At 40.2% G+C, this 13,932-nt stretch overlaps 4 protein-coding genes across 4 annotated transcripts; all 4 read right to left on the bottom strand.

The window, feature by feature from the left end:
- Window positions 1-731: 731 nt before the first annotated feature.
- LOC725969 (MAGE-like protein 2) lies at window positions 732-1,969 on the bottom strand. The gene is made up of 5 exons (XM_001121754.5): window positions 1,857-1,969; window positions 1,603-1,741; window positions 1,445-1,510; window positions 1,263-1,372; window positions 732-1,172 (listed from the first exon to the last, which is right to left on the bottom strand). The coding sequence occupies exons 1-5, from the start codon at window positions 1,866-1,868 to the stop codon at window positions 984-986; spliced, it is 516 nt and encodes a 171-aa protein (XP_001121754.3). The 5' UTR covers window positions 1,869-1,969; the 3' UTR covers window positions 732-983.
- A 2,155-nt stretch (window positions 1,970-4,124) lies between these two features.
- Window positions 4,125-5,678, bottom strand: LOC102654158 (keratin, type I cytoskeletal 9-like). The gene is made up of 3 exons (XM_006561881.3): window positions 5,571-5,678; window positions 4,731-5,199; window positions 4,125-4,616 (listed from the first exon to the last, which is right to left on the bottom strand). The coding sequence occupies exons 1-3, from the start codon at window positions 5,580-5,582 to the stop codon at window positions 4,318-4,320; spliced, it is 780 nt and encodes a 259-aa protein (XP_006561944.2). The 5' UTR covers window positions 5,583-5,678; the 3' UTR covers window positions 4,125-4,317.
- A 1,749-nt stretch (window positions 5,679-7,427) lies between these two features.
- LOC725903 (zinc finger protein 512B) lies at window positions 7,428-10,015 on the bottom strand. Its single transcript, XM_001121697.5, has 4 exons — window positions 9,922-10,015; window positions 9,307-9,380; window positions 9,038-9,240; window positions 7,428-8,055 (listed from the first exon to the last, which is right to left on the bottom strand). The coding sequence occupies exons 1-4, from the start codon at window positions 9,937-9,939 to the stop codon at window positions 7,739-7,741; spliced, it is 612 nt and encodes a 203-aa protein (XP_001121697.3). The 5' UTR covers window positions 9,940-10,015; the 3' UTR covers window positions 7,428-7,738.
- Window positions 10,016-11,295: 1,280 nt separating this feature from the next.
- On the bottom strand, window positions 11,296-13,887 carry LOC102654053. Its single transcript, XM_006561880.3, has 5 exons — window positions 13,518-13,887; window positions 13,188-13,427; window positions 12,919-13,115; window positions 12,456-12,693; window positions 11,296-12,375 (listed from the first exon to the last, which is right to left on the bottom strand). The coding sequence occupies exons 1-5, from the start codon at window positions 13,533-13,535 to the stop codon at window positions 12,277-12,279; spliced, it is 792 nt and encodes a 263-aa protein (XP_006561943.2). The 5' UTR covers window positions 13,536-13,887; the 3' UTR covers window positions 11,296-12,276.
- Between the last annotated feature and the right edge of the window lie 45 nt (window positions 13,888-13,932).

Raw genomic sequence — 13,932 nt, 5'->3', positions numbered from 1 at the left:
TTCAATTATGCTCGATCTACTACGTTCACTTTTTCAACTCTGGTGAGCGTTGATATTTTTCTTCGGAGCGGATTCCTCGCGCGCTGTCGCACAATCGAATTTGCAAAGGTCAGTGACAGAGGAAAGGAATCGTTGATGATGACTTTCGCTTCGAACGCTCTACAACGCTCCTTTCTCCTCCCCATCCCCTTCCATCCCCCCGTTGCTTGTCGCAAGGTACGCAAATTCAATAAAACGTAACGCTCTGTTAACGTAATATCGAGGCACCGAGCTTCCTGTTTATTCACAGCCATGATCGGGAAAATAACGGCGTTGAATGGAGACACGTTCCTCCTCGCAGGATTTAATTGGTGCACGCAGTTCCGATCGAAGCGTTCCGATTACGTGGTACAAATCGGAAGAAATTTCCATGTTCGATGGAATAATAGAAAATGAAATGCTTAATTAATGGTTAATTGATTTAATTTATCGTTAAACGCAATTATTGTTGTTCATTCCAACAATAATTTAATTGACATTACAATTTTAAACGAAATAACAACCGCGCTACGTTAATGAATAATTCGCAGGTGTAATGAATTGAAAACAATTTTATTATTTAATAGATGGATATATTATAGGGAAATATTATAATTTAATGATTTACCAAGCTATTTTGACAATGAATTTGTAATGAAATGATTAAATTTTATTGAATGTCATTAATAAAATGTGAATAAATAAAACGAATCTGGGATAAATCGAATATTTATATTTATCATATTAACGTATAACAATCTTACAACAATGAGATATAAACGACGATAATTAACAACAATGGGAAATTTATAAATAATTTCGAAATGAACAATTACGAGGATTATGGATAGATATGAAAGGATAACTTAATAACTTAAAAAAACATTAGGGAGGGAAAGTATAATTTGGACGACGCGCAACAACGATTAACGCGAAGAACAATCAACAACGCAATTTCAAACGCGTTAATGGCCCTTGTGGCTATGCACCACCGTTTTGTAAATTGGAATCTTAATTGGAATAGGCTTCACCACGGGGACGGGAACATGCTTAACCACGTGGAATGGGACCGGCTTCTCGATTTTCACCGGGATTATTTTCTCGATGGGCGTGGGCACTTTCTTCTCCACCTTCTTGAACACTTGTTTCTCCACCTGAACAGGATGACAAAAAAAAAAGAAAGAAAAAACAAACATTAACGCTTCAACGAAGATTTTCTCGATGATTAAAACATTTTCCATCACCTGGTAAGGAACGGGTTTCGGTACGATTACAGGAACTGGATAATTCTGTGGAACGGATTCAACCTCCAGTTTCGGAATCAATACGGGGACCTTCTTCGGGACCGGAACACCTGTTTGCCCGATCGATTACGTGTAAATCGAGGGTGAAAATCGAATCTTGGTCGGAATCTATTAAAACTTACCAATCGATTTCACAATCGGTACATAATGTCCACCGTGCCCTCCGTATTCCCCAATTTCGTGTCCTCCTGTTAACAAGTGAAACGATCTCGTATAACATGGCACACCGTTTAGGTCAAAAACCGCAAGACAAGATACGTGTACAAAACGTTCAGCAAACCTATTTCCTCCAAGCCGATATCTCCATCCTCGTGGCCCACTGCTATTTCTCCCAAAGTCAATCCGTGATCGCCCAATCCGTGACCGCTCAATTCCAATTCCCCGGCCAGACTCGGGACGGCGGCCATCAAGATTATAACCTTAAAGCAAACAAAGTTTCTCTTGAAAAATTGAAAAATTCTAATATCTCGAAATATTCCCGAATTCGCAATTCGTTCGACTCGATCGATTCTTTAAAAATAAATTCGTACGTACGAATTTCTCCATTTCTTTTTCTTTTTCTTTCTTTTTTTTTTTTTTTTTTTTTTGTTTCGTTTTCCCTTAACTCGAAGGATTCAACGCGCGCGAGGCGAATAAGAGATCAACTCGAGACGAGTCGTCGGCGTTGATACACTTTATATAGGCGCTCTAGGGACACAAGCAACCCCACCATCCCCGCGAAATCCTATTCGACGCGTTCACTATCGTGTTACATTTCTCCAAACACCTTATATGTATACCTGTCTGCCACCTGTTACGTAATACCAGCATTTCCATCTTCCGAGCGACGAGCAACGATTTTTTTCTCTTCCTTTCCTCGAATCCTTCTTCCCCTTCCGATGATTAAAATTGTTCATCCGTCCGTCCGTCAATCCTTTCTAAAAATCAATCTTGAAAAGAAGCGAGGAATCGATCTACGCGATTGTAGATCCTGCTCGAAAGAGTGTTATCATCGGCTACGTTTTCATCGATCGAGCACTTCCTATTTCCTGATACCGATTAGTCACCCGATACATTAATTGAGAATGTAAAGTTGGCATGCCGATGGCTGGGATATCGTGAGTAAATGATCATGAAAGTGGGGTAATAAAAAACGATGGAGTTTAAAGATACGGTTGAGAAATGAATTGTAGATTGCCTGAAGTTATATAGTGAATTATATATTAATGAGTTTGCACCAGCATTGATAACAATATGTATATTCTTATCTTATTAAATTGCTCTTAAATATATATATATATTATGTGTATTGATAATAATCAAGATAAAATTAGTTAAAATTTCCTTTTTTTTTATAAATAGTTGGATCAATAGGTTTAGGTTAGAATAATATTAAAAAGTCAGAGCAAAAATTAGATAAATTGGAATAGATTAGATAAAGATTAAGATAAAATTAGTTAAAATTTCCTTTTTTTTTTATATAAATAGTTGGATCAATAGGTTTAGGTTAGAATAATATTAAAAAGTCAGAGGAAAAGTTAGATAAATTGGAATAGATTAGAGATTGTAGGAATATAGCTAATTGAGAGATTAGGATAATTTATGTAATCTTATTATCGATATTAATATCGATTTAATTTTAATTGATTGGGTTATCGTTCGATACGATGGACGTCCGTAATATATTTTTTTTCAATATTGTATAAATATTAAATTATATCGAGAAATATTTCGAAACGAAAATGACCAAAGGAACACGTCTTCGAATAATTAATCTTTTCTACGGAGATAGAGGAGAATAAATTTCTCGTTAAACGAAGTAATATATTTTTTAACAAGTTTATTCGATTCTCGTTTATTATGAAAAAGGAATTAATTTGGAAGATATTTTAATTAAAAAATTACGAAATTATTCCCTGGTGTAGCCAGTTTATATTTCAATAATAATAGCCTCGCATCTGACGCATATTGCTTTTAAACGCATCATTTCGAAACAGGTTGTAATAATTTAATGAATACTTATTTTAACATTTAATCACGAATTAATTACGCAAACATTAAATTGCTCTTGTATTCTTGCATAAAAATGCATAGTTTTATAATAATCATCCGCAATCAATTTTTTTCCCCCAAGATAATCAGTCCACTTCCTGTTGTTCCTTATTTCGTTTAACGATGGGCAATAAAGGTAATAAAGGATTATTAATTGATTACCTTGACGAACTTCCTCTTTGTTCACGGTTCATTTACCCTGATCAAATGTTCCTTTCATCCCTGCAACTGGTGCATTCCCAGCGCTCACTTTCCACGGAATCTATCGCTGATGCATCGAAAATGCGAGTGAAAGTTTCGATTACGATCTCGAGCGCGTTGCAAGCCTCGATGTGTCTATCGTCGAGGTGCGATGACCGCAATCCACCAACTCCCGGAAAAAAAAAAATTCGTTCCATCCATCTATCCTCGAGTGGAAAGTGTTCCCTCGATTCGACTTAATCGATTTCTCTTCTCGAAAAATATATTCACAATCTTCTCGAAATAACGGATCTCTAAAGCTTCTTTCCAGATTAAATACGCAAAGTGCAATTATTCTACACTATAATTTCAAGATCGAACATTGGAGGAATCGTAATCATTGGATGAAAAGTATCATTCGTGTCTGACATGCACGATGAAGTATGAAATTGTGCGTTGAAATCACAGGTGATCGATCAATTTTTATCAAAGATACACAATCTTCTCTTCAAATGTTTCTTTTTTATTGAAAACGTGAAGCAATAAAACAATAACAATTATAAAATTATAAAAAACATACAACAATGATAACAATGTTTCATATACATATATACTATATACACGAAGAAGAAGATAAAAAAAGAAGCCTCAAAGTTTAAAATTCATCGCTACTTCGTCGGAGATCGTTCAATATGGAATCGAAATCCTAAAAGCGATCCTAAAACCGTGTTATCAGCCTTATCAGTCGCATTGTTTAAAACGATTTAAGAAATTTCAAATTTTTTTAATGCTTCTTCGCGTGGTGATAGATCGTCTTGTACACGGGTATTTTGATGGGGTACGGTTTGATAACCGGAACCGGCACGTGTTTCTCGATCGTGATAGGGATCGGCTTCTCAACGGGCACCGGGATATGCTTCTCAACCGGGAAAGGGACCTTCTTCTCCACAGGCACGGCCACCGTCTTCACCACTTGCACCGGGACCAATTTTGGAACCGGATGCGCCACCGGATACTGTTGAGGAACACCGACCGGCACCGGATGGGGTACGCCTATCTTCAAGATTTGAGGAACCGGTACCCCTGAGGAGCAAAAATTCCTTAAATATTACACACGATGATCGAAACAACGATATCAATTAAAAAATAGCCACAACTTGTTGGAACGCAAAAAAGGAATTGCGTTAAAGGGCTCACCGATGTGTTTGACCACTTTGACGGGCACAGGCTTGGTCACCTCGACGTGCTCCGACACTGGAACGCTTTGCACTACACTGTGATGACCCCCGTCCAACGAAACTCCACCCTCGTCTCCACCTTCCAGGTGGCCTCCGCCACCTCCTCCCAGAGACGAGTAATCCGAGTGCTCACCGCCAACCTCCAAATGCCCCCCGGAGGATCCCTCGAAGCCCCCGCCGTGGCCTCCGCCGAATTCGGCTTCGTGGCCCCCGCCGAAATCCCCCCCTCCGTAACCACCGCCGTATTCACCACCCGCGCCACCGTAGTCGCCCCCGCCTCCGTAACTACCTGACGACGTGGCCAGACTCTCCTGATCAGACCTCTCCAAAGGGTGGAAATCGCCGTGAAGTTGAGGCTGAAAGTGTTGGTGGTGATCTTGCACGATCACTGGCGCGCTCGCGGCCAAGGACACCAGGGAAAGTAGCACCTGCGTGAAGGTAAAGTTCAAGTTGGCGAACGGGAAAATATTTTGAATGGATGGAGGAGGAAGTGTTTGGAAAAAATGATAATATAATTCCTTTCGAAGATCGTTCGTCTCTCGAAATTGGAAATTTCTCATTTTGGAGAAGATGGAAGGAAGTGTTATTTGGAGAAAATTTTGTATCGTAAATTTTAAGAGTATGGAAATTATAGATATAAAGATTATTTGGTATTGGATTTTTTATTTGGTTATTCTCGCTGATCGAAAAGACAGGTTCTTTTTGGAAGAAGGTGCTAAGGAATTTTCTAGTCGATTGGTTATATTGGTCGAGCATGAAGAATCGTGTGAATGTGATTATACACGTATTGTTTACTCACGATCTTGTTCATGTTTAGACAGTATTTGGACTGTACACCTGGCTGCTAGAAGTTTGCAGAAGTTTCTTCAAACGACTGATACATCTTTGCTCATTGCCCGTCTTAATATACCATCGGGCCTTTCACTGTCGGCGATTTAGTTTAGTCCGTCGCCTCGATAGAGATAAATCGGTGTTCCCCCTGGCATCGGTTCGGCGAACACGTCGTAAGTATTGGCCATTCTTGCAACCATACGAATTAGACATTTTCCTATTCGTAAGTGAGTGGCCCACAATACGTACGTTCACAATTTTCATCATCCGCCTGTCACTCACAGCATCGATCCAATATCTTTATTCAAATTCAAATTCAAACACGAATTGATTTCGAATAATGTCCCTCCTTCCCCTTTCCCCGATTCATTTCATATTTTTACGAATTTTGAATTGAATTCGAGAGCAAGAAGATTTTCTTTCATCGAATAATTAACACTACTTTCCATTACAGAATAGAGAATAATGTGGTTTAGTGAATTTCGCGATGTCGCACGTGTGAAAATTTCTAATAGTTGAACACGTTTCGTATGTGCGCGCATGGTAATACACGTGACATCCGATTTCCTGTAGCGCGTACAAATATAAAATGGAAAATGAAAAAAATATAGAAAAAAATGAATAAATAAATAAATAAAATAAAATAAAGTAAATGGATGAAAAAAATATGAAAAGCAAGTTTTAAAAAAATTGGAAAAAATAATCTAAAAACTAATTTCGAAAGTATAAAAATCAACCTGAAAAAAAAAATAACTTGAAAATTTAAAAAAAGAACGAAAGGCGAACTAAAAACATTGAAACGCATTTTTTAAAAACAAGCTAAATTTATACGGGAATAATCCTTCGGTCAATTTTATCTTTTATCTAGAAAAATGAAAAAAATGATTAATATCTATATTTGTTAATAAAATATTCGTCACGTTATATTATTACAGATTTTTGTAATTATAATTGTAAATATCTTATCCGATTAAATTAAAAACCCGATAAAAAGTTACAAGCTTCGTTAATTTCTTAATTTAACTTCTCTCGTCTAAAAAAAATTTCCAAATCGTACATTATATTGCAATAATACTATTATTATTTTTTTTTATTGTTACACTGTTACAAAGAATCTGGCAAAAGTCCGTTTCTGTTATTCATTTAATCTCCTAATAGTCAGACGACAATCTTATATACCAACCAAGATCCAAGCCTACTACAATCTAGTCCACTTATTTGTTTATTTGAATTTAGCCGAGCTTGTGGAGAGAGCATAACGAAGATTCCCAAGACACGAACGCAGTTAGAGGCACGAAACGCGCTATCTGTTCGTTATTATACAGAAAATTATGATAATTACGAGACGTATAAAATGTATAATAATAGGAGGTGTCGAATCCCTTCCCAACCATTCTCTCTCTCTCTCTCTCTCTCTCTCTCTCTCTTTCTCTCTCTAGGAAATCAATGCGACTTAATCAAACTCTATCTCTTATATAAAAATGCAAGAATTATTATGCGTGGCAATTTACGTAGACATAAATAAACCTTCGCACATAGCCAAGGCTATAAACAACTTTCGATTATTCGAGTGCATATCCGCATCGAACCAGCCTCTATTCTTAATTATATAATTTCTATTCGATCGTGACACACTGCCTGTCGCTCACGATCGATAAGAAGATAATAAATAGATCCTTCCTCTCATTTCGATATACCAGTTATTTTTTTTAATTCTGATGGATGACTCTGGCCCATCCATGAAAAGAGAGAGAGAAAGGTTCGCGCGTAATCGATCGAGTAACTCTGTTACACGAGGGAGGGGAGAAAGTGTAAATAAACAGTCTCTTGGTTAATAATCGTACATCTTTTATTTGGTACAACAAGGTAACGAAATATACGAACATTGAACCACGATGAACGAAAATAGCTTCGAAGAATGGCTCTCTCTATTTTATTCCCCCTTGCGCGAACAATCTCATCTCATTCGCACTCCTTCCCGACGCTTCCTTTACACTCGAGCAAAATGTAATCGAGACTCGTTATCGTCGCGGAAGGAAGATCATCGTCTGTCATCCCTCCTTCTCTTCGTAGATCGGGCGAGCTAAATACACGTTACGTTTACACGCGTAATATCCTTAAAATAAGTTTCTCTCTTTAATGGCTCCACCCGTAACCGTGAGACTTGACCCGATGGAACACGTGCTTGTACACAGGCACGTGGATGGGATAAGGCTTCTCCACGGGGACCGGTATGTGCTTCTCCACCGTTATGGGCACGTGTTTCTCCACCGGGACAGGTATCACCTTCTCCACGGGGAACGGAACCTTTTTCTCCACTGGGATCGCCACAGTCTTCACCACGGGGATCGCCACCGGCTTCGCGACCGGTACGTGAACTGGAAAAGGTTGTGGTACTCCTACGGCGACCGGATGTGGAACTCCTATCGCCACTGGTTGAGCAACTGGCACACCTGTGGTCGCGTAGAAAGTCCTAATTGAGATGCTATTCGAAGAATTTTTATCATATACACCCGTTGCTCGAAGTTTCGATGACAAGAGAAAGAGACTTTTAGGTTAACTATGGAATATTTATACGATCGCATTTGAAACTTGAAAACGTACGTCTCGGATATTAATACAATTACAATCCCTTTTATTTTTCGAATCAAGAGTCACACGAATCAAAGTTACCCTTCGATAGATAAGAATCGTGATCGACTTATCGACATTTTTAACAACGGACACATTTCTATTCGGTTAGATATACGATCGCATTTGAAACTTGAAAACTATGTGTACGGATACGAGTACAATTACAATCTCTTCTATCTTTCGAATCAAGAGTCACACGAACCAAAGTGTCCCCCAAGAAATAAGAATCGTGATCGACTTACCGATATTTTTAACAAACACATTTCTATTCGGTTAGATATATGATCGCATTTGAAACTTGAAAACTGTGCGTACGAATCTCGGATACGAGTACAAGTTACAGTCTCTTTTACCTTTCGAATCAAGAGTCACACGAACCAAAGTGTCCCCCAAGAAATAAGAATCGTAATCAACTTACCGATATTTTTAATAAGAGACATGGGCACATTTCTATTCAGTTAGATATACGATCACATTTGAAACTTGAAAACGTACGTCTCGGATACAAATACAATTACAATCCCTTCTATTTTTCGAATCAAGAGTCACACGAACCAAAGAAATAAGAATAGGATAAGAATAAGAATAAGTCCCCCAAGAAATAAGAATCGTGATCAACTTATCGACATTTTTAACAACAGACACATTTCTATTTGGTTAGATATATGATCGCATTTGAAACTTGAAAACTGTGCGTACGAATCTCGGATACGAGTACAATTACAATTTCTACCTTTCGAATCAAAAGTCACACAAACCAAAGAGTCCTGCAATCGATGGAGATAAGAATGATCAACTTACCGACATTTTTAACAACGGGGACGGGCACAGGTTTGGTAATCTCGACGTGCTGGCTGACGGGTACTGCCGGCGCGTAATGATGCTGGACGTGTCCCTCGTACAACCCGTGACCGATCCCACCGCCCCCGTACGAGCCATAATCGGACAACCCGTGCCCGACCAATTCCACCCCGTGCCCCGTTCCATAGTCGCTACCCGATATCCTGTTCAATGAGATTGAAAGCTCGATTTAGAACGCGCGCTCTCGAACGTGGGAAGCAACCTCTTACCCCTGCCAACCTCCGGAACTACTCTCGATACTGCCTACCACGGATCGCGATGCAAGTAGAAGCGCGACCAACACCTGAAATAATTTATCAGTTATTCGTCGAAAAGGCGGGGTGAAGAGAGTTCGAGCCATCGAGAGAGTTCCCTCCGTTTCGTCGGACGAGGATAGGGTAATGGATGAGAGAGAGAGAGAGAGAGAAAGAGAGAGAGAGATTCGAAATTTCAATTGTTTCGGAGCAGCAGCTGCCACTTTCTAAACTCGGTCAACTGATACCTCGATAAATCACACGTCCACGCACGATCGTAACTTCGATCTTCGAGTATAAAAGTGGAGATGGAAGCCCGCACGGATGACAGGTTTTACGAACCGTCGCGAATAAATTACGCATTGGAACCGATGAGAAAGAATTGGAGGGAAGAGTATATACTCGCGAATGGTCACTTTTCACGGTGGTGTGTCTGGATGGCTGAATTCGAAAGACGAGTACAAAAATATTCTCCCTCCGTTTCTCTCTCTCTCTCTTTCTCTTTCTCTTAAGATCCTCCCTCGTGAATGTATACTCGTATACGCGATATCTAATGTCCATGTTTAACAATCCCTTCCTCGATTTACTTACAGGGGAGCAGGGAAGCATTTTTTCGAACCACCAATTCGAAACAGTGGGTGTAGAAACGTATACGGATACTGCGAGAGCTCGTCCATGGACCGATCCTTTTTATACGCTTTCTCCCTACCCGGGAGGCGCGGATGATCTCTCTCCTTGGAAACCGGACTTGCATGCTCGTATATACTAACACTGTAAGAAACCGTTTACGAGTCCATATCGATATGGGTCGAAACTCGAAACGCCGCGCTCTTGCTCCTTGCAAAAGTAAGCACCTTACTTTACTTTACTTTACTTTCCGTGTCAACCGTCACGGGATTCGAAACCGCGATCGTCCCGCAGGAAATTGGAAGTTACGATCGATCGTTGTAACGTGCAGTTTCATTCAGTTTCTATCTAAGAAGCTTTCCCTCCTGCTGGCGTAATTTCGTTTTATTATGTTTTTTTTTCTTTCTTTTTTTTTTTCTTGGTGGCAAAAAACGATATTATTTTAACTTTCCCTCGGATTAACATGTTATGACCAGGCTTCTCGTCGAGGAGCAGTTTCGACTCTCGAAGGAATTCGGTTGAAATGCGTCGTTTTCTAACGAACCTCCCATGCACAACACAACAATCCTGATCCTGAACGCTGGTTCGAATCGATTTCTTTTCCTATTCGTGGATCTCCTCTCTTCCGTTTTCCCTTATTTGATGAAATGAAATTCTTTCTCTTTCGCTCGAACGAGAGCAACACGCATCGAGCTCTGAATGGAATGGAAAACAAGTGCGAGGGTACGGAAATATCGGGCTATATATTTTCAATGCCACTTTCCTCCTCGTGAAAAACAATGAAGCGCGGTTGAGAAAGAATCCTTAACTTTTTTAAAACTCGAGAATGTAGAAGATGGGACGCTTTCGTGACACCGATTATTAAAATATTCGAGTTACAGCTCGAGTTTCACCGATGGCGCAATAAAAAAAAAACAAAACAAGAGAAAAAAAAGGAAAGTAGAATTAAAACTAGGCGAGGTAAAAGGCAAAAAGCGAATTCCTCCTCCTCCCCCTTCCAAAAAAATTGAATCGATAAAAATATCAGTCGAAAAGAGGCGTCTCGTTATAATAATAATAGTCGTGTTTACCAGATAGTTATTCCAATTTCTTCTCTCTTTTCTTTCGACGAAGCAGGATAATTTTACAAGCTTAGTTATTGTTATTCAGCACGCTCTCATCGTCCGTTCCACGAATCTTTATTAAAGAACGAAAAATTTCTAATATTATTAATATAAAACCTATTATTAATCCATAAGATTTTAAGTTCATTCTTTGACTCTAAAAAAAAAAAGAAATCGATCTTCGAGTAAAGTCACTCGTTACATTACTCGTTTACGTTATAAACGCTGGCAAAGTGCATCCCTCCCAGAAATGATTACGCGAAATGCATGTCTCTCTCTCTCTCTGTTTCGTTTCGGTGACAGAAAGGTGGCATTTTATCCAGGTGAACGGTCAAGGAGCAAATACGTGGAAGACGCCCAAAGGCTGGAAAGAGTGACTTTGATCGAACGTACTTTCTTCCCACGTAATTACTCCTGATTCGTGGAGTGGACGGGGGGAGAATGTGGGGCGGTGTTACGGATATTGGAGAAAGAGAGGCGGGTGAAAGGAAATTTCCGATACTGTTCCTAGATTGGACGAGCGGCGTCACTTTAAAGAAAGAAAAAAAGGAAAGAGAAAAAAATCGGATCGTTGTTCTCGTGAGTCGTCGTGTGTCGGCTTGTCCAGACACACATTCATAGACCAAGTCTCGCATTCTTTGATACTCGGATCAAAGAAACGAATTCACCCCACTGGTCACTTTCACTCCCATTTCCGTTCGACAAACCGTCGCCGATACCATTGTCTCACGCCAGGTCCAGGAAATCTCGAAATCGGGGTCTCCGACCTCCGACCTCCCCGTGATTCGACCGCAACCTCTCGTGAAAGGAAGCGCTGACCGATAGCTAATCTGGCGCAGAGTCGCAGATCTCTGATTGCAAGTGTGCCACGATCGAACGTTGTTAAGTAATCTTTCGCTCGAGGGAGGAAGATCGTCGTTTGAATAAGGTCGAACGAGGTTAAACGGATAATGGGTTTCGGAATAATGGTTTTTCGCTCGTTGCACACATTTTTCACCATTTCTCTTTACCAGTTTGGTGGATTGGACGATTAATCGATTTCGATCGATTTTGTTTATATTATATAACGAGACAACGTTTATTTTGCGTAACAAGTGTAAAGAAAAGATTCCAAGAGCAAACCGTCACCGTGATTACATTCGTTAATGTAACGAGATGGTTATTGAAAGAGGAAGAAGATTGAAAAGAGAGAAAAAAAAAGAAAAAGAAAAAGAATTTATCGACGCCAAGGGTGATGTTGCGATGATTTCTGCAATGCCGCGAGTTGCACGGCATTCGCGACGGCGTCCTCCTTGGCCGCTATTATATCTTTCTCCTGAAAATAAAAGTTCTCGTTCTGCCTTTTGTCTACAAAACTCGTGAAACTCAACAGGATCGTGAATACGTATATCATACCTTCGCTTCTTGCTCGCTTTGGCTAATCTGTTTGTCGACATCCTGTTTTTGCAACTCGGCAGCCGTTGCAGCGGCGTTCCTCTGAATGGCGGCGGCCGCAGCTGCTTCCCTCGCAGCGGCCACTCGTTGGGCAGCTGCGACCGCATCTTTCAACGACGCCAATCTTTGTTGCAGGGCCACCAATTGTTTTGCGCTTGCTCTTGCCTCGGCCTCGGCAGCTGACGAAATTTCTTGCGATCTGTATATAGAAACGACAAAGGATTTTCAACTGATTGATATTTCGTTTCGAGGATCGTATCGTCTAGTATTCTAGTTCGCTCTAGTTCTCGAGAGATGGCGCTTCGGTGCTGTTATTCAGGATATATAGCACTTATCTGTCTATACGTTAGTCATCAATGTCCTTTTCTTTTTTCATTTAATCAAAAGAAAAAAAATAGGGATTAAAAATTGAAAGATCGAATACCTCGCTGCAGCCTCCCTCGCGGCAGCCTCCTTAGCAAGTGCGACTTTCTGCTGAATAACAGTAGTCTGTTTCGCCTCTGCCACCTTTTGTTGCGCCCAATTTACGTTCCGATTCGCCTCCTTAGCCTGTTGAATAGCTTTCAATACGTCTGGTGGATAGGCGACGCTAGGGGTTCCGTCAACCGGATCCTTCAATGCCTGGATTCGACCGATGAGAATAAGAAAAGAAGAAAGGAAAAACACTTGGATCGTTAACCCTGAATAGCATACCTGAATAGCAACGTCGTGCGTGGCTTGGACCTGAACTTGCGTCAAAGGTACGTCGGGTATCCCCGAAGGGTTCCAGGGAGCGGATCCAAACCCGGTTGAGGGCCACGATCCGGTAGAGAAGATTGGCGCCACCCCAAAAAAGTCGTAGCCGGACGGCCCCACCACGGCCACGCTTCTTTTTCCCCTTTTCGATATCAATTTTGGCCTCGCTATACTGGCCAAAGCCAAGACAACGACCATCTGAAAGAAAAGGGTTTTTAAACAATCATCCCTTCACGGGAATCAAAGAAAGGATTTTATAAAAAAGTCTTTGAGAAAAAGATGGATTACCTTGTAAGTGATCTTCATATCGGTAGGAATCGCGTGGAATCGTGTTATCGATGATACTGAATTGTCCAGCTCGAGAGGAACGAGTATATATAGAGATTCTCATTTGTGAGTGAACGCTCGAACGATCGAATCGGTGCAACGGGAAGATTAATTAAGGCTATTAAGATCGAATGTAAAAATAGGAGTATCGCGACGAAAATTATATTTATTGACTAATGACAATAGCTTTGCCGTACAATTACCCGGCCGGAAGGCTGTTCTCTTGAGAACGAGAAACTTAGAAAGAAATTTAATTACCACGATACTTCCGGCTATAAATCTTAAATCGAGAATCGTTCAATTTATTCAATGAATGTCAAAATTTCTTCAAATTGAATATTCTGTTTCTCTGTGTGAGATGTAATAATTGAATGAA

The sequence above is a fragment of the Apis mellifera genome, linkage group LG9 (genome assembly GCF_003254395.2).
Source record: "Apis mellifera strain DH4 linkage group LG9, Amel_HAv3.1, whole genome shotgun sequence".
NCBI classification, from domain to species: domain Eukaryota; kingdom Metazoa; phylum Arthropoda; class Insecta; order Hymenoptera; family Apidae; genus Apis; species Apis mellifera.
The sequence above is the reverse complement of the archived record's forward strand: the minus strand, read 5'-3'. Positions and strand labels throughout refer to the sequence as shown.

Bases quoted from the DNA above. Each gene is read 5' to 3' on its own strand.
- LOC725903 (XM_001121697.5), bottom strand. The intron at 9,241-9,306 runs GTAAGAGGTTGC...CTCATTGAACAG, and splicing joins AGTTCCGGAGGTTGGCAGGG to GATATCGGGTAGCGACTATG. The intron at 8,056-9,037 runs GTAAGTTGATCA...ACGCGACCACAG, and splicing joins CCCCGTTGTTAAAAATGTCG to GTGTGCCAGTTGCTCAACCA.
- LOC102654053 (XM_006561880.3), bottom strand. The intron at 13,116-13,187 runs GTATGCTATTCA...GGTCGAATCCAG, and splicing joins CGCACGACGTTGCTATTCAG to GCATTGAAGGATCCGGTTGA. The intron at 12,694-12,918 runs GTATTCGATCTT...TTCTATATACAG, and splicing joins GCGAGGGAGGCTGCAGCGAG to ATCGCAAGAAATTTCGTCAG.
- LOC102654158 (XM_006561881.3), bottom strand. The intron at 4,617-4,730 runs GTGAGCCCTTTA...TTTGCTCCTCAG, and splicing joins CAAAGTGGTCAAACACATCG to GGGTACCGGTTCCTCAAATC.
- LOC725969 (XM_001121754.5), bottom strand. The intron at 1,511-1,602 runs GTTTGCTGAACG...ACTTGTTAACAG, and splicing joins TATCGGCTTGGAGGAAATAG to GAGGACACGAAATTGGGGAA. The intron at 1,373-1,444 runs GTAAGTTTTAAT...TCGGGCAAACAG, and splicing joins ACCGATTGTGAAATCGATTG to GTGTTCCGGTCCCGAAGAAG.